Source organism: Aricia agestis, chromosome 19 (genome assembly GCF_905147365.1).
Source record: "Aricia agestis chromosome 19, ilAriAges1.1, whole genome shotgun sequence".
Taxonomy (NCBI): Eukaryota; Metazoa; Arthropoda; class Insecta; order Lepidoptera; family Lycaenidae; genus Aricia; species Aricia agestis.
In genome coordinates, this window is record NC_056424.1 from 114,797 (window position 1) to 134,344 (window position 19,548).

Sequence of the window (19,548 nt, forward strand, 5' to 3'; positions counted from 1 at the left end):
AAAGGAGAAGAAGTAATATCGTCGTTTTGTTGTCAGACGTCAATTATTGTCATTTGTGAATTGTCTTGTCAGTTGTCAAACGGACTACATCGAACGGGACGTAACGGGGTTTTGATTTTTTATGAAAAATCTCGTACATAATATTTTCATTGATCGCTACCAAAATAAACGTGAACGGAAAAGGGAAAGAAAAATTCGTATGTCGGATCGCGGAACCACCGCTACGAACACTGCGCGCGGTGATTCCTGAACAGATTTACAAGTTTGTGATTGTTAAATGGCGGATGTGTCAGGTCCCGAGAGCGGACGAAATGTTTGTGTAAAGAGTGCCTGAACCCCTCGGATTCACTGCTGGGATGCTGCAAATCTCCGGTGAGTGGACGAATCGATGACGAAATTCGTCGCACCCGAGTCTCGGGGATCAGTGTATACAGCCTTAAATTGTAATCATTCGGGAATCGGGGGTATGCTAGTAAACATAGAGTCATCAGTTCGGGGTCTCGTCTCGTGCCACGAGCGCCCCGCGACGGGCCAGCCCGTCATCGGGGTCACGTCGATGAGGGCGAAGCCTGTTGACATTTTACGGTCGCACGACCTAACAAAATAAATGGCGCAAGCTCGAAAGTGGGTCAAAAGTGGTCGGGGGCGGGTGCGCGCGCAGTGACGTCACGCCGGCCCCGACCGCACCCCCTGCGGCCCAAACAGTAGCCTCCCGACCCCCGCAGCACCCGCGCCCGTGCGTTTCCGGCACACCATGCTAGCGGCACCAACCTCAGGCTGGACAGGTACCGGACCACCGTATGCCATGTCTGGCTCGTCAGGGACATCTCCAAAAATAGTCACCATGTCATTAGCAAGTCAACATTCCAACATTGAGATTCATACAAAATAGAAGTGATGTATAAATATCACCATATTTATAATTTTCACAATACATTATTACAAGAAATTATTTAAAAAATTACTCAAGGTAAAACTAATTGCTAAAACCTTCGCAAACATTGGTTCAGTTCTACAGCCATGTTTTACTGTTTTAGATTTGTTAATATATAATGTAAAATATTCTGTTTAGTGGTCATTGTTTAGTTGTCTGTGAGGTGTGAGTATCTTCTTTATGGTTACAATATTATTAATACACTTGGCCGTGACCTAGTTAATGTCACAGTGGTTACCATGTCACGCTGAATATTTTAACTGTTTAAGTAAATACTTGGATAGTGTTTGTTAAACTAAAATGTGTTGTGAAATAACCCAAGTCTCTGTGCATTGTGACATTTCTTAGAAGCTGTATTACTATTTAGTATTTCTATATATAATATATAAAACTCAAGGGTGACTGACTGACTGATTGACATAGCGATCTATCAACGCACAGCCCAAACCACTGGACGGATCGGGCTGAAATTTGGCATGCGGGTAGTAATGACGTAGACATCCGCTAAGAAAGGATTTTGATCAATTCCAACTCCAAGGGGTTAAAATAGGGTATGAAAGTTTGCATATAATAATCCTTCTTAATGCGAGTGGAGATTCGAGAATGGTTTAGATTTACAGTTTGGTCTACTGGAAAATGTTTTTTCAATTTATTTCTTATTTATAAGGAGTTGTTGATTTTGGAATGTTTTACATTAGATCCGGCGGACGGCGCTATCATCGCATTCAATATTATTCTATTTCAATTTTAGTTTGTCCTGACAGATGGTGCTACGATTAATTTGAAAAAAAAATTTGTTATTCAATTCATGTGCTGATTAAAATATTAAATAAATAACACATAGGCTACAATTTTAACCGACTTTCAAAATGGGGGAGGTGTTATGTTCGTTTTCTTATATTCAACGATTACTCCGCCGTTTGTTAACCGATTTTCAAAATTTTTCTTTTGGTATATAGGGTATCATCCTAATTTGGTATTATATTCAGAAAAGTGGTGATCTGATGAAGGATCCATAAGTAATCGAGGGAACTCCTCAAAACTTATAGGGAAACATATGGTGACTTCGGTTTCGTGAGAAGTATTCTAAGCATATGCTACCAACAAGTAAGATTTTGCACCGAGATATACCTGGTATACCGTGGTTCGGAAGGTGCTGAGAGAATTCCTGATTCTTTATAGATACAAGTTTGGGAGTTTCGGCGTTGTTTTAAGAACAGAAAGCATATGCTACTATGCAAATTACATTCTTCATCATCATCATCATCATCATCACTACCATATTATACAATTTCATAGTCTTTTAGATCGAGACTCGAGTTTGTCAAGCGATAATTAAAAAAAATCTATATCTACCTAATATTATAAACCTGAAGAGTATGTTTGCTTGAACGCGTCAATCTCAGAAACTACAGGTCCGATTTAAAAACTTATCTCAGTGTTAGATAGATCATTTATCGAGTAAGACTCATCATTTATCGAGAAGGTTATATTATATTATTACTCTAAGACTAATACGACAGAAGAAACTCAGGAAAATGTGGGAAAAACGGGGGAAATATTTTTTATGGGAAAATGTACCTACGGATTCTGTAAAATTTCTAATTTACGCGGGCGAAGCCGCGCGGGACATCTAGTATATATATATATATATATATACAATAATTATACAAGAATTGCTCGCTTAAAGATATAAGATATATTGCAGTTAACTATTTTATTCAAAGGTCATTATTAGACATTCTAAAATGTTTTTACATAATATTATGTAGCTTTACTTCCTGCCAATATGAACAAATCACAATTTAAAATCTATACTAATATTATAAATGCGAAAGTATCTCTGTCTGTCTGTCTGTCTCGCTTTCACGCCAAAACTACCGAACCGGTTGTGATGAAATTTTGTATACAGATAGTCTAAAGACTGAGAAAGGACATAGGCTACTTTTTTACTGGAAAAAAGCGTTGTAAGGGGGTGAAAATGGGTAAATTTGTTCAAATTAAGTTAGTTCCAAAAATTCAAAATAGATGGCGCCGTGTGTCTCCTACATCACGCTAACACTTGCCCAGAAGTCGTTCTATTAATAGGTGGTATTATCGTATAGTCAATTGTTTTCGATTGTTATTTCTTTTTTACGTTACTTATTTCTTTTTTACGTTACTTATTAAATCAGTACTTTATCTATGCAGTGACGTAACCTTAAACCTATCAATGATAAATAGTTTATGGGTAAAGTTGTGTAATTGGGGGGCTAAATAAGCTTAAAAATTTGGCATAAAATATAAAGATTAATTTAAAAAATTGAAATATTATATGCACACTAATAGGGTTGTTGAGAAAGTGATTATGAGGAAGAGGAGGAAGAGGAATTTTCACGCGCAAATTTAGAGGATGAGGAAGAGGATATTTTTTGAAGAAGAGGATGCGGATGAGGAAGCGGAAGAGGAAGAGGATGATAGGAAATTATAAATACTAGCGGACCCAACCCAAAAGTCTTTGTCCTGTCTATCCATAAGTAGGTACATACATTACACAAAAAATAATTAAAAGGGCATTTTCCAGTGGACCCAACTATGAATCTAAACCATTCTCAAAACATACACAATAAAGAATCATCAAAATTGGTCCAGCAATTAAGGAGGAGTTCAGTAACATACACAACACACGCACACAAAAAAGATGGATACGCGACGGGCATGCGCAGTGAAATTCCTCATAAATTCCTCTTAAATTTTGAGGAAGCGATAGCGGAAGAGTAACGGTTGAGGAACCCAAAATATTGCGGAACTTCCTCATTATGAGGAAGCGGAAGAGGAATCCTCAGCAACCCTACTGACACTGCACAGCTGTTTTGATTTAAGGGGTACCAGGGTTTTTTTATTAAAGCTTTTGACACCAATTTTGTTGACATCGCGCGCTATAAACTGAAGTCCACGCGGACGAAGTCGCGGGCAACAGCCAGTATAATAATATTTTTATTTTTTATTTTATTTATTTGGTCTGCCAACAGGTCTACATCTTATAAAAAACTTATTTCACTATAAATATTACAACACGAACCTTATTGAGGTGCAGACCAGACTCAGCATGCAAATAATATATTTATAGCGAAATTACTTTTATGAGGTCGATGATGACAATATCGCACTTTAAGTTGGGTAGGGGATTTCTGCTAGCACTCGCTTAAAAGGAGCAAGTTTGTGAGCGGTAATGTCAACATCGAACTTCTTGTACAGCTTGTTATGGTCGCGACATATTCTCGGTAGCATGCTATGATGGCCTAAATTGGTTCTGTAACCCTTTACAGAAAACACCTCTCGCTTTCTAGAGTTAGGTCTTGGAACAGAAAACATTATTCGTGACAGGAAGTCAGGACTGTTATATAAGTTATTTAACATTTTCAAAAGAAACATCTGATCAGTTATCCACCTACGATGCTCAAGTTTCTGGATATAATTGAAAATATTAAAAAACACAGTCAACAACAGTCCGTCTACCTGCTATCTCTTTACCTTTAAAGAAACTGAATCAATTTTGTTGAGATTCTGGAAAAATGTATGGTGACCGCACGAGCCATGACAGACGGGTGTGACACCAGGCGATTCTGAGACTGAGACGCTGAGACTCTAGTCTCTGGTCGGGACCGACATAGTGGTGGTGTGTAATGTGTTGGTGTGGTGTAGGGTCGCGCGCTCGGCCGGCTCGGTGATGGCGCGCCGATGAGCCGGCTGCTGTGCTGCCTGCGCGCCTCCCCCGACATGGGCGCGGCGCTCTCGCACCCGGGCGAGGTGTGCGACGCCCGCCCGCCCGGCGCCCTGCCCGCCCCGCCCGACCCGCCCACCATGGCCGACGTCATCCGCGAGCGTAAGAAGAAGGCGGGGGGCGCGGCGCTGGGCACGCTGAGGCGGCGGCTGGCGGCGGCGGCGCGGCGCGGGCGCGATGCGCGCGCCGGGGGCTGCGAGCACGCGCGCTTCATCCGCGGCGTGGTTGGCGCGTGGCGGCTCGGCGACGTGTTCGCGCTGTGCGAGCAGCTGGAAGGCGGCGCGGCGCTGCGCGACCTGGTGACGCAGGCGGAGCTGGCGCGCGAGCCCGCCGCCGCGCTGCGCCAGGACCTGGCGGCCGCGCTGCGCGAGCGCCGGCGCTGCGACGTGGAGCTGGTGGGCGCGGGCTGGGCGCTGGCGGCGCACCGGGCGCTGCTGGCTGCGCGCTGCTCGTACTTCCGCGAGCTGCTGGCGCGGCACGGCGGCGCGCGCGTGCCGTTGGAGGGCGCGGCGGCGGCGCTGTCGCGGGAGGAGGTGGAGGCGGTGGTGGCGGCGCTGTACGGCGGGGCGCCCCCGCCCGCGCCTGGCACGCTGCCGCGTCGCTCCGTCTGCGCCTCCTGCTCCGGTACGTAGTTCCTCATCGTACCCCTGCCTGGACTCGTGCACGGTGACTGAGGTCAGGATGATTTATATACGTGGGAGAGCCATGCTTCGGCACGAATGGGCCGCCTCGAACAGAGAAATACCACGTTCTCAAAGAAAACCGGCGTGAAACAGCGCTTGCGCTGTGTTTCGCCGAGTGAGTGAGTTTACCGGAGGCCCAATCCCCTACCCCTTTTTCCCTTCCCTTCCCTACCCTCCCCTATTACCCTATTCCCTCTTAAAAGGCCGGCAACGCCCCGTGCGTTGCCGGCCTTTTAAGAGGGAATCAGGTCACCACTTTTGTGAATATAATACCTAATTGGCATGCACCCCTATATACCCTATGCACCATTATTTGAAAATCTGTTCACAAACGGCGGAGTAATCGTTGAACACAAAAAACGAACATCACACCTCCCGCATTTTGAAAGTCGGTTAAAATTTTAGACTATGTGTTATTCTGATGTATAAGCTATATTATTATTAAGTTTCATTAAAATCCATTCAGTAGTTTTTGCGTGAAAGAGTAACAAACATCCATACATACATCCAAACAAACTTACGCCTTTATAATATTAAGTAAGATTATAGTGCCGACCAAACAATGTGGTTCTCGATCCAGCCCCCTCAGTATGTAACTTTGATGAACACTCAATACTCATTGCTTCTGGTCACAATATTGACGTTTGAACTTTTCATACTTGACACACGGTGGTGGTGGTGGACACCCTGCAGGTCTCGGGTTCAGGCAGTGTCACTCCTTCGCACTAAAGTGTCATCCCCGATCCAATACTGCTCATAAATTGAACGATATGGTTGTGGTTGGTGCCACGAATTTTCGTAGCGACCAATATTCGTGGCGACCAAGGTGCCTGTTCCTGCTCTGTAGTAGAGCAGGACAGTCGAGGAGAAGGTGAATATGTGTTTCATCCTCCTCCTCACAGAATCTGCAAGTCGTTATGCTACAAATACCCATTCTGTGTAACCACCTACACCTAATGTTTGTTGAGCTTGCAGTGCCCAGAGGCTTCTCGTAAGGATTCTTAAACACAGAACAGTTGCAATAGCATTTGTCAAGCATCAGCCTGATAGCCTATTAGACTTGACGCATATCGAAATTCATTGAACGAATGCGTATTTCCAATAGAATTTTTCAATTTGTACTGACGTAAATGCTTTTGCGGTACTTTCGATGTTCGTTTTTTTGTTCTCGGTCCCACCTCTTGTTACGTAGTTTCATACTTTGATTTGATCATCCTAAAATATGGATTGTTCTATTTGTAGGACAATGTGATTACAGAACTTTATTTTTGTATATTTGTAGGTTAATAGTTATATTATAATTTAAGAGTAAAAAAAAATTTTCGCAGATAAAAATGTTGTTTGTCTTATCAAAATGAAGCTACTCCCAAAAAATTAATATAATAATAATTAATAACAAAAAAAATGTTCTAGTGCTCCCTGACTATATCAGTTTATTTGGTTAACATAAATAATAATTATGTAAGCAAAATCTGATATCGTACAAACTACTAACAAAGCTGAAGTAAAAATTATTAACATGTGCGGTTGTTTAATTATGATGATCATCCCGGGCCTGTCGATGCTACTCACTACGGGAGCCCGCGATAACACCAAAGCGGACGATGTAGCTCGTGGCGGTTCAGTTTCAGAGTGGGAGCGCGGCGGGGGCTCCGAGTCGGAGGGCGGAGAGGGGTGCGCGTGCGGGCGGCGCGTGGCGGCGGCGCGGCTGCGGAGGCTCGGCGAGCTGCTGGGCTTCTCCGCCGACGCGCTGGCGCGGGACCTGCGCCGCGCGCTCGAGTCGGGCGCGCACGCCGACACTCGCCTGTGGTGGGCGGGCGCCGGCGCCGACTGCGGCTTCGTGCGCGCGCTCGAGCTGCCCTGCCACCGCGTCGTGCTGGCGGCGCGCTCGCGCTTCTTCCGCGGCGTGCTAGCGCGCGCGCGCCCCGCCGTCTGCGTGGACGAGCACGTGCTGCCGCGCCGGTTCGCGCGCGCGCTGCTGCACGCCGCCTACACCGACCAGGTGGACCTGTCGCTGGTGGGGCGCAGCTCGTCGCCGACCGCCGCCTCACCCCCCGCCGCCCCGCCCGCCGCGCCGCCACCCGCCCGGGGCTCCACCATCGCCATGCTGGACGACGCCTTCCAGCTGTACGAGATTGCGAGGTACGCGCGCTCGTCTCCTATTAAAATAAATAAAACAAAATATCTTTTTCAACGTCGGAAAAAGAACGTCGACACTACGATGCCTACCACCGGTTGCGGTACCTATGTTTTACGAATAATTTTATTTACACAATATTTTGGTAGATTAAATTACATTAAAAGGACTTTATGCCATTATAACGCTAGAGAGACCGACATTTTTCAACGCCATCTCGTTAAAAGTTGAGGACCGTCTACTGATATTATCACATTACTTTAGGTTGTTTAAATAACAATTCTGTAAAATTACATTATGTTTGTAAAGTATGTTTCGAAAAAGTGCTAGACGCATCGGTAGTAAAAATATCGCAAATTAAAAAACGAAAATGACTCACACATCACAATATGAACTGACCGACTCTCGTTCGCTCCCGCAGGTTTCTGGAGATGCCGATCGTGGTGCAGGGGTGCGAGGACGCCATCGTGCGCGCCCTGTCCGCCGACACGCTGCCGCACGTGCTGCGCTGGGCGGGCGGCGCCCACGCTAGCGCCTGGGTGCAGCGCCAAGCCGCCCGCTACCTTCGCGACGAGTTCGTCGCCGTCATGGCCGGGCCGGCCGCCGCGCGCCTGCCCCGCGCCGCCCTCGCCGACGCCCTCGCCTCGCCCTTCCTGCAGGCCTCTGAGCCGCAGGCCCTGCGCGCCCTACTGCGCTGGGCCGAGCGCGCCGCCGCCGCCGCCGCTGCCGCCGAGCCCAACGTGGTGTGGCACACGCGCGGCCGCCGCGCGCGTGCCGCCCGGCCCCCCGACGGCGGCGTGCGCGCGGCGCTGGCCGGCCTCGCTCCGCTCGTGCGCACCGAGCACGTGCCGCCCGACTGCGACGCGCTGGCGGCGGCGGCGCGGCGCGGCCTGCTCGCCCCCGCGCCGCCCGCCGCGCCGCGCTCGCCCGACGCCTGGCTCGGCCGCGGCGCATACCGCCCGCCGCGCTGCTTCCTGCCCTACCTGGACGAGCTGAAGGCGCTGCTGGCGGACCAGGCGCCGCCACCGGAGGGCGCGGCCCGGCGCGCGCGCTACCTGCAGCGCATCCCCGACACGCTGTACATGGTGGCGGCGGCGCGCGAGCGCGGCGCGGGCGCGGCGGGCGGCGTGCCGGACGCCGTGCGCGCGTGCGTGCCCGCGCCCGTGCGGCAGGCGCTGCGGGCGCGTGCGCGGGAGCTACGCGCCTCCAGCACAGCGGCGCGCGCGCTGGCGCTGCACGCGCCCGACACCTCGCCGGTGCTCCGCCAGGTGAGGCCGCGTGTTCAGTACCCTGCACTCGGCTCACGTCCCCGGTCCGCAGCACACTAAGTACTAACACTGTCGTGTGTCACAGATCGCGCTGCGGGCGGTGCGAGAGATGTCGCTGCCGGACGAGTGCGCCGACCTGCTGCTGTCCGAGCCCGACCCCGCGGAGGAGCGGTGAGCGACCACCGATATCCTACTTCCTACTAATATTATAAAGGCGAAAGTTTTAAGATTATTTGGATGTATGTATGGATGTTTGTTACTCTCTCACGCTAAAACTTGGATGGATTTTAATGAAACTTTACGATATAGCTTATACATCAGAATAACACATAGGCTACAATTTTAACCGACTTTCAAAATGGAGGAGGTGTTATGTTAGTTTTTTATGTTCAAAGATTACTCCGCCGTTTGTGAACCGATTTTCAAAAATTTTCTTTGGATTTCACCTTCGATGATCGATCACTAATATACAAGATACACAATCCCGTACAAAACCTCTCGAAAATCTGTCGCCGAGTAATTGAGTTTAAAAAAGTATACATTTATCTAAAATCAACCTTATGCCCGTTGCAGACGATGCACAGTAGCTTGCGCGAGTACTTGCGCAGGTACTTGCGCCAGCGTTCAAACGTATCGCACTTTCACTAAGCAAAATGCGTTCACACGATGAAAATATATGCTTAGTATTAGTACTTGCGCAAGCTACTGCGCATCGTCTGCAACGGGCCTTAATCATAGTAATTAAAGATCTTTTTATAAAACAATGTACATGTGTGTTTACAAAGCAATAAATTTTTACCAACGACGCACGCTTCAAACTAAATTCAACCATCCGCGTATATGTCTTAAAGTTTAAATTATTACAATGCCAAAAAAGCACTTCAATTTTACGGCCGCACTTCGCCGTTTGCTTCGCCGCTGGAACAGGGCGAAGTGAAGTATGAGTAGAGTCGAACTGTTCAACATTTTCCAAATGGAACAGAAACACGGTGTATAACCCGAACATTTCAAGTGGGCATGATAAACTACGATAAGTACCTTTAGTATGAGTATTCGCAATTGAGATGGTTTATACCTCGTGTTGATTTATTTACAACTTAATTTTAAAACTGTTTTTTGTTGATTTCTTAACGAAATACCAATATTTACAATACAATTGTATAAAATATATTAGGATAAAATTAATACTTACCGGAAATATGAAACTCCATCCTTTTTTTGCGTTTTAAACGTATGATTTTTACGATTGTTGAACGAGCACTGGGTCATGTTTCCCAGCGGAGCGTTAGAGCACTACTAAATCGAAAGTCCACCAGAATGTTGCGTTTGGTGCTCTTTGAGTGACGTCGTTTTTTGCCGCGGACTGTGTATCTTGTATATTAGTGATCGAAGGATTTCACTCCAAAAAATGAAGGGAACTTCTAAATATTTGTATGGAAACATGTGGTGATTTCGATTTCGTGAGAAGTATTCTGACTTCTGAGCATATTAATATATTACCGCAACAAGTAAGCTTTTGTACCGAGGTATACCATGACTTGGAACGTGCTGAAAGAACTCCTGACTCCTTATAGATACAGGTTTGATAGTTTCGGCGTTGTTTTAAGAACGGAAATATACGGAAATAATATGCCTAAATTACATTCATCATCATCACTACCATAAACCATTATTTTTTATTTATTTTATTTATTTTAAGATACATGGAAAACTTACAGCTATTGTTACAGTGAGATTAAAAAAAAACGGAATACATAATAAGGAGCCAATTAGATTATACCATGCATCGTCCATTATAATTTATGACCCTATTATTGGTACTTTTCATAGTCTTTTAGATCGAGACTCGAGTTTGTCATAAACGATTTGAAAAATAATTGATTGATATATAAAATTCTCGTGCCACAATGTTAGGCCGCGTACTCCTCCGAAACGGCTTTACTGATTTTAACCAAATTTTATATGCATGTTCAGTGGGTATGAGAATCGGCTACTGGGAACCTTTTTATATCGATAAGTGCATTTGTTGAATAAATAATGAAGTAAAGTGCGACGGGATAGCGATGGACGTTGCCATGGTGACATTTAGTCACTTCAATAAAATACGGGCGAAATACTTTATATGGCAAAGAAACGTTTGCCGGGACAGCTAGTATCAATCTAAAATTATAATAATTAATGAGAATGTTTTTGGAAAGTTGCAAAATTGATTGTGGAAGTCCAGGGAAGGTTTATAAATTAGGCTAGGGAAGTGATACGAAGTTCACCGGGTCAGGGTCACCTAGTCTATAACATAAACGTTTATCTAAGCTCGAATCGAACTTTTCTTATATGTATCATATTGTTTGTCGTCCAGCGAGGGCTCGTCGGAGTGGAGTGCGGGGTCGGAGTGGGGGGCGGGGTCGGAGTGGGGCGGCGTTTCCGCGGAGTGGGGCGGGGCTGAGGGCGGGGCGGGGGCGGAGTGCTGCCGCGCGGGCTCGGTGCGGTGCGCGTCGGCGGGCAGCGCGCGCTCGCTGCCCCGCGTCCGGCCGCGGCCCCGCCTGTCCGCCGCCGTGCCCGACGTCGCCATGGCGCCCAACGCCAACACGCACCTGCTGTCCGCCCGCGAGCAGATGTACGCGGCGGGCGGGGCGCGGGCGGGGCCGGCGCGCGCGCCCCCGCCGGAGCCCGCGCCGCTGCCGGAGCCCGGCGGCCTGCAGCTCGACCTCGGCGACGGCGCCATGCACACGCCCCGACCCGGTAACTACACACGGACACTAATGCCGGGGCCGCACTCGCGCCTGACGTCACGAAGCTTCTTGATACGACACGATACACGCAAATGTGACCGTTATCGGGTATCGTCGCGAATACTCGGGTACCGCCATTACGTCAAAGGGTTTTGGCGCGTTAACAATTCGCCCTACGTGCTCGCATTACCGTTGTTCGTATTGGATAGTTTTCGTCGCGGGTCAATAGTACTTAATGTTTCCGATTTCTGTATTGTTTTCATCCACCATCTTCTCTTTCTGGGTTTCATTTTAGATTTCAATAAATGCATTATGTAATAAGCACACTTGTAAAAGTAAAGAAAGTCGTCGTCGCCCATATTCAAACGCCTAGATAACACCATCTTGGATTATTGCACGATATATCGTGAGAAGTAACGAGGCCGAGGGTATGACCACAGGTTTATCGCGACAACTTTATAGTGTACAAAACGTACGAAGCATCGCCACGCATGCCATGCGAACGATAGACGCAGGTGCGGCCATAGCATTACAGAAACTCTAACAGAAAAAAAAACTTAAAAGAGACCTACAAGTCGATACCGTGACTGTAATAGATGATATACCACAGTCGGACACAACCAAAACTGCGTGTATCCTAGTTCGGTGTGCGGCTGGACCACAGCCTGGGGGTCGCATTTGATAAACAAACATTATATCCAGCCCTACTATCAGTATCGTACAGTATCACGGGATCAGTATTACAACATGTACGTAACTGTAACATTGTGTCAGGATCTCGTGCGCAGCGCGCGGCGCGGCGCGAGCTGCCGACGGCGCGGGAGGCGCGGGAGGTGCGGCGCGGGGGGGAGCGGGGCGGCGGCGGGGAGAGGGGCGGGGACGACGACGAGCTGCGAGCCGCGTACGAGCTCTCCGCCAGAGGTAACAGTGATAACACCATAACACACACCACCACTACTTTAAGATACAATCATTATGGATCACTCACAAAATAAATAAAATAAAATATATTTTTATTCAAAATGGGTATCATGATACACTTTTTGAAAGTCGAACGAAGAAACTACGTTGCCTACCACCGCGCGCCGGTTCGGGAACTACCCCGCCAGCTACTGATACAGTGAAATCAAAAAACAGAATACATAATTATATAGGAGGCAATAAAAAGTGTTCACTGATAGACTTCATTGACGATAATACTATAATATATATTTACTAGCTGTCCCGGCAAACGTTGTTTTGCTTTTTAAAACATTTCGCCCATAATATTATTTTATTGAAGTGACTAAATAAGTATGTCACCATGGCAACGTCCATCGCTATCCCGTCGCAAAAACAATGGTCGCCGTCAGTCTCGAGTATTAATAATAATTATAATTTATAGGGGTCGGTGATTAAAAAGTAAAAATTTAGGGTTGTATGTATTTTTAATGCCACATTATAAAAAAATAAAAACGAAAATTTCGTCCAAAAATTAAAAAAAATTTTTGGGGTGGACTACCCCAAACATTTAGGGGGATGAAAAATAAATGTTAGCCGATTCTCATAATACCGGATAAGCACAAAAAATTTCATCAAAATCGGTCAAGCCGTTTCGGAGGAGTATGGCAACGAAAACTGTGACACGAGAATTTTATATATTAGATTTATTTATTAAGGCAAAAACAGTTTTTTACAAAAATTACTTAACTATTAATTGCTAAACTATGAAATAATTGAAGGATGCATTTGTTAAGTATCTGTCGCGATCACAATACTAGACTAATGGGTTACTAATATACAACAAAAATATGAACTCACAAGATACTATACAAATACAAAATATTATAATGATATTAAGATTCAGATAACTCGCGTACTTGTTTCTTGTAATTGCGCAGCTTTGAGGAGAAGATGTCAAAATATAAATAAATAAAATAAAACGTTTTTATTTCAGTCCGTGGACCATATTATAGTGTTAGTGAACATTTTACTTAAATGTATGTTAGTAACAATACAGAATGTTACGAGTCAATATATATTATGGGACAAGCACAATACCACGTATAATATTACTATTATTCGTGATATCAGGGTCCTTAACTAGGTGGATGCGGGTCCAGTGCTGCATCATAACACTATCCACATCCAGTCTCTCCGCAACTGTCCTCGGAAGGCTGTTGGCGCCGCCCCGAACCCGCTGTATCAGGGATGCCACACATTTCCTTATTATAGCTGAGAAACTATCAACGTCAGCTGAAGCGAGCACCCCCGAAGCACTGCAGTGTCGGGGCAGTCCCAGCAGCGCCCTGAATGCGTTATTATACTGGTGCGCAGCTCTCTACACGTAGTTTGACTATAGTTGACCAATAGGCTGCCCGTGTACAGACTACAGAGAATGACAATAAGCTTTAAAAGCGTTAATTTTACTCTTAACTTACAGCTATTGTTACAATGAGATAAAAAAATGGAATACAGCTCTAATACATAGAGCCCTGCGCTCCCGTTCCTTATCCAGGATATGGATATGATATCCTTATCATCTTTGAGCGTTTCACCGACCCAGTGCCCCAGATAATTAAAGCCTTTAACCTGAGCAACCGCAGCACCATTAAGTTTTACAGGTGGGACCTTATAGCTCTTGTTACCAGCTTTTAAAACCAGCAACTCACTTTTGGTAGTATTATATCTAAGGCCATGGGCCATAGCGAAAGTCTCACAGATGTCAACGAGCCAGGACCATGTCATCTGCGTAGCTAATATTGTTGACAAAGGTACCGTCAGTAGAGCATCCGACACCAGCACTGCTGAGCCTATCAACTAACCCATTTATGTACAGATTGAAAAGAGTTGGAGAGCTTGCCCCACCCCCCCTCCCCCCGTGTCTCACCCCGCATTCCAATCTGAACATGTCAGAATGCGCTTCTGCTCACTTCACGTAATTCCTCTGATTCGCATACCAATACTCCAAGATTGAGATACATGCTTATTATGGCAGATTTGTATCTTCACGGAGTTTCCTGGTATAATAGCTAAAATATAATAGCTTTATACTGGTATAATAGCTGCAAGTGTGTTTATTAACCTCCGACCGAAAAGACTCGCATTAGCTTTAACTTATTTGTGTGTGTTGCAGTTTACGGCGGCGGCAGCATCCGACGTCTGCCGCGACCCGCCGACCTGCTGCCCGACGGTCAGTACGCCGTAAACACACACACAACACAAAGCTGCTTTACACGAAACGTCTAGAACAGATTTTAATAATCTTACAATATAAATCCTACAATAAAATATGTACTTTTTAGTGCAAACTAATGTTTCGTGTCCCGCTTACAGAGTACGGCATGCGGAGCCGCGCCAGCCCGAGCCCGTCCGCGCTGAGCGTCGCCGGCAGCGGGTCCCTGTCCCTGGGCGGCGGGTCGCTGGCGCTGGGCGGCGGCGCGCTCTCCCTCAGCGGCGGGGAGCTGCGGCTGGGCGGCGCGGCGCTGACGCTGGGCGGGCAGCGCCGCCTCGACAGGCACACGCCGCCGCCGAGACATCCACGTGAGTTATCGATGACGAACCATAATATCTCGCTACTGACAAACCAAACCTGAATACTGCTGTAGTCCATTTCAATTCATTTTAATCTTTCAACAAAGCTAACGGGTGGCTATGATGCTATCTATTGTAGTGCCACGTATTAAGCGTGCGTAAAATAGCAAATAAAAAAATAAAATGTGTAGGCGGCGGCGGTGTCGGCGTTGGCGGGGGGCGCAGCCCGAGCCCTCGGCGCAGCCCCCGCGCGCTCTCCGCGCTCTACTCGCCGCACCACAGGTGGGTGACGACTATAGTGGATATGCATAGTTTGCCGCACAAAGAATCCTTACCAATGTTATAAATGCGAATTATATTTGTAAGCAGCTAGTTGTTTAGTGCGTGTTGTAGTGACGCGTGTGTTTGTCCCCAGTCGCGGCCACAGCCCGAACTACGCGTGAGACGGGATGACAGTGAGTGAGGGTGCGGCGCGGGGAGATGGTGTTGGACAATTGTCGAGAGCGATGACGCTCACGGTGTTCAGGAGAAGTGACACGTCAGAGGCGGGCTGTAGCGTCACCGCCGCGAGCCCGTTGCGCCGTATGTTGTAGCGCGAGCGTGTCGTCGCCACGTTTGTACAGTCAGGACACGTATAGCAGCTAGACTACGATTTGTTCGTATTCAAATATGTCACCAGTTTTTGTAAGGATAAACTATAGCGGCCGGTCGTAAGATTTTAAATAGACGGGTATGAAAGAGCGCCCACGTGTAGCCCACGTCGATCTGTGTTCGCAGACAACGTCAACGACAACAGTTCGATTGCTATCAGTCGCTGAAGAGTTACTGTATTAGTGCTCTACTCACCGATCAATTAATAACATGACTGTGTGAATGCAGTATTCGAGTAGTTCATTCATTGTGTACCTTGAGTCTTGGTGTTATATTATACGGCGAGTAGAGTGTTGTGTCGAGGGAACAGAGTTTGAGTTTCAAATGTGTATCGGCTGCTATACATGATCCTTGAGTGTTGACTGTCGCGCCGGTGTACAGTTGTATATAATATAGTTACGTCGTCGCCCAGCGCCATTGCCGCGAGATCACAGACTAAACTAAGACCTATTCCAATTAATTTTGATCTGAATACAAAGCTCAGCCATGATGCTATTTATTTAAATATTATGCATATAACGCATATGTAATAAATACAATAACACATTAATTTAGCTAAGTTCAGTGTTTACTATGAGAGTTGAGACGAATGAATTGCAAGAGAGTTACTGTCGCTCCCGCTTTCAATAAAATATTCACATAGTGGATAAGCTATACAATGTCTTGTCATCATCAGATAAGTTATAAAGTCACTCGACATATTACAAGGTCAAACTTTGTATAGCTATTTATTTTGTAACATTTTATTCGGAAGGGGTTTATTATAGTCTATAATCCGTCTGTCGAGTTCGGCGATGACGCTGGGGCGGCGGCGTGTTGTAACTTGTATATAAGTTAGTAGCGGTAGTCTGTACATAGGTACACTCCAGACCCGAACGTTTCTGCACAAGTCGGTATACACTATATGTAACAGTCCGGTAAATATATAGTTAACGATATTTTTGTTATTCACGTAACCGAGAGGCCGATACCAGGACGCCGATGATGGTAATGACACGACTCGTGGCGCGCGTAGAAGGGGATCTAGACAAATTGAGTCCGCATACAGAACTTAAATTGACAAAGCTTCCAAATAAAAAAAAAGACTCGTTTACAGAGTTACTGGCTTATCTTGCGACGAGAATGTGTAGTATCTGCTGTCCAATGTCTGTTGCTTGCCTGTCGTAAGATACGTAATCATCCTGCCGGCTTGCTACACTGTCTTGCCAAGATGAATATGCGACATAAACGTACGTAGATTTTTTGATCTCGATCCCCTTGTATGTGAACGCGCTACAACCTTCGATCTGCATTACACAGTAAGATGTAACATTATGTATAAGGTAAGCGAAGCGGAAGCGAAGTATATACTGCTGCCAGAATGTACCCCCTGTAATCTGTAAGCGCAACCGACGAGCACAGAGTATGACGCAATATCTGAACTCCCTCGTTGGCCGAGGTGCGTTCACATATCCGCATAGCACGCATCGAACTATACAATATGAACGGGTTGGATTTTAATTTAAATATTTAATTTTAACTTAGTCTCATACTGTACTGACGAAAGACCCAGCAATGTGTATAGTTTAGAAATCAGAATATATCATGCGATATGTGAACGCTTATTTTTAACCGTCGAATGTAAGCGGTTGCCGGAATGAGTAATGACCGGTTTATAAAACGAGAACCTTGTCATCTCTGTAACAAGGTACACCGACATATCGGCGACCGTATAATCAATAATGAATTGTCACTCGCAAAGATGAACTTTCAATATTTAATTGACAAGACCGGCGCGGTGTCGGAAGCTGATGAGTGATGACGTCATACCGCTATATACGTAAACGCCTGGACCACTGGTGGGCGCCACTCGCGGCCAGAGCGATGATCGATATGAATTTAAGGTCAAAAGATACAATATACAAACCTTAAATACTGGACAGTAACTCAGTTGTTTTCTCGAAATATAATTTCGTCCAACAAAAACAAGTTTAACCACGCTCGATGCTGCATCCTTCTGCTCTATAAAGTTATTTGGAATCGTGCCTCTGTGTAACTCGATTCGGGCGGTAGTGTGAATGTAATGCGTCAGTACTATAATTGAAGATGCAGCTTTTTGTCAACATCGACAATATTATAAACACAAATATTGTCTTATTTAATCTGCCGATCCAAAAATCACCGATTTCCAAACATTTTACATAAAAACTCCGTCTGTTGCAAATACTGATTTCATTTAGGTCAGTAGATTTCGGTTTATTGGTAAAAAGTACAAAAAGGCCATAGTTACACACAAAATATGTAACGTGCAGAGTTCTGGACGCGAGCGGCTCTGGCGTCACGCGCGTGCGGCGTGCTCGTCGCGGGGTGATGATGATGTGTTCGTAGCGCGGCGGGCCAGGTTTGGCCACGACCAAGTATGTACATATACCTGTATATAATATGTCATTGTTTAATAAACTATGTTGATAATTAAACCGCTTTCATTTCGTAATCCCTTCTGAATTATATTGGGGATGGTAAAACAGAGTCACGCTGCACCTTACATACGCCATCTTGCCTTATTGCCTCGTAGGTATAGGACGGAATAAAACACGACATGACGATACAATATACTGTTTATTTCTAAACTAGCACCATACAGAGCGCGCCTCCCCCGCGCCGAATGCCCCTCGCCCCGCCGCCGCCCAGTCGACTACCACCGGAAGAACCCACAGAAAACCACTTTCTAGCTTATGCTATTCAAGTTTTTTTAATTAACTAGATGGAAAACCACGAAACATGATGGCACATAATATTGCATAACAAAACAGTTTGTCTTTTGCGCACATCTTCGACGCGAGGCGGCGGGGGGCGGGCGGCGGTCGCACATAACAACGTACTCAAGCTGCAACATACAAACGCCTCCACATCACTGTACAAACATTCTCACACGAGACCAGGCACTGTCGTTACAGAGTCACTTACACAAAATACAGTTATTGTAAACAAGGCCGTAACAAATGCAGCGTCAAATATGAACACAATATTAATGAGATTCCGTAAACATTATTAACAGCTATTGCACCTCAAGTAAGTCTAAAATGGCCTCTATTCATTCATCTGAATTACAAACACAATTTTATGAAACTTAAATCTTAAACACACAACTTAGTCGTCTTTTTAGACCCCCGTTCTCGCAACCTATTTTCAAAATGCATTTGATAGCGATGTTGATAGCGATGAAAAATTTGCAACAATTTGCCTAATGAGACAGTGTATATTTTTTTTCAGAGTAGATGTTGATTCTCCTTCAAAACAAATAAAATGACATCGTCTTTCGTCTAGACACATTGAGGCTTCAGTCTCGGAACCAGCGCGCCGTTCGCCGCCGCGTCGCTGCTTTCGAGGCTTGTCCATATAAATCTATACATTGGAACGCGCCGCTCCCGCCCCGCTGCCCGCTGATTTCGAGACTGTAGCCTTAGCCGCACGGGCGAAATACAGTTTGTATGGTTCACTTTTTCCTTTTGTTCACTTTCAAATGATCAACTTTTATTAGTGGTACTTTACAAGTTAGTTACTTCCACACACAACCTGCACCGAGCTACTGACGACGCGCCGACATGTACACCCAATATTATTTAGTAAACACATTTATATATCTCTCACAAACTCAACAACGTCCGCGATGGCCGATGGGCCTCGTCAGTGAAGCACTCGTTATACTCTCATTTACAACCTCAGCTAACTCTTATAGCCACTTCACCTAAACCGACGAAGACACAGTAAGCCTAGTACGAAACAGTTTTGAGACTCAAACAATCGGCTGAGAATGCCGCGTCCTGCTCTAACAACGTCATTTCTCGTTTGTTAGAGTACGACGCGGCATTCTCGTACGATTGTTTGAGT

The 19,548-nt window shown here is 46.0% G+C and overlaps 1 protein-coding gene across 1 annotated transcript; it reads left to right on the plus strand.

The window, feature by feature from the left end:
* The first annotated feature begins 77 nt into the window (after positions 1-77).
* On the plus strand, positions 78-18,134 carry LOC121736715 (BTB/POZ domain-containing protein 7). Its single transcript, XM_042128099.1, has 11 exons — positions 78-372; positions 4,619-5,321; positions 7,012-7,522; positions 7,939-8,785; positions 8,871-8,956; positions 11,142-11,524; positions 12,289-12,435; positions 14,630-14,686; positions 14,830-15,036; positions 15,219-15,309; positions 15,443-18,134. The coding sequence occupies exons 2-11, from the start codon at positions 4,655-4,657 to the stop codon at positions 15,468-15,470; spliced, it is 3,024 nt and encodes a 1,007-aa protein (XP_041984033.1). The 5' UTR covers positions 78-372; positions 4,619-4,654; the 3' UTR covers positions 15,471-18,134.
* Positions 18,135-19,548: the final 1,414 nt, after the last annotated feature.

Bases quoted from the DNA above. Each gene is read 5' to 3' on its own strand.
- LOC121736715 (XM_042128099.1), top strand. From the start codon at position 4,655: ATGAGCCGGCTGCTGTGCTGCCTGCGCGCCTCCCCCGACATGGGCGCG. The intron at 8,786-8,870 runs GTGAGGCCGCGT...CGTGTGTCACAG, and splicing joins CCTCGCCGGTGCTCCGCCAG to ATCGCGCTGCGGGCGGTGCG. The intron at 11,525-12,288 runs GTAACTACACAC...ACATTGTGTCAG, and splicing joins CATGCACACGCCCCGACCCG to GATCTCGTGCGCAGCGCGCG.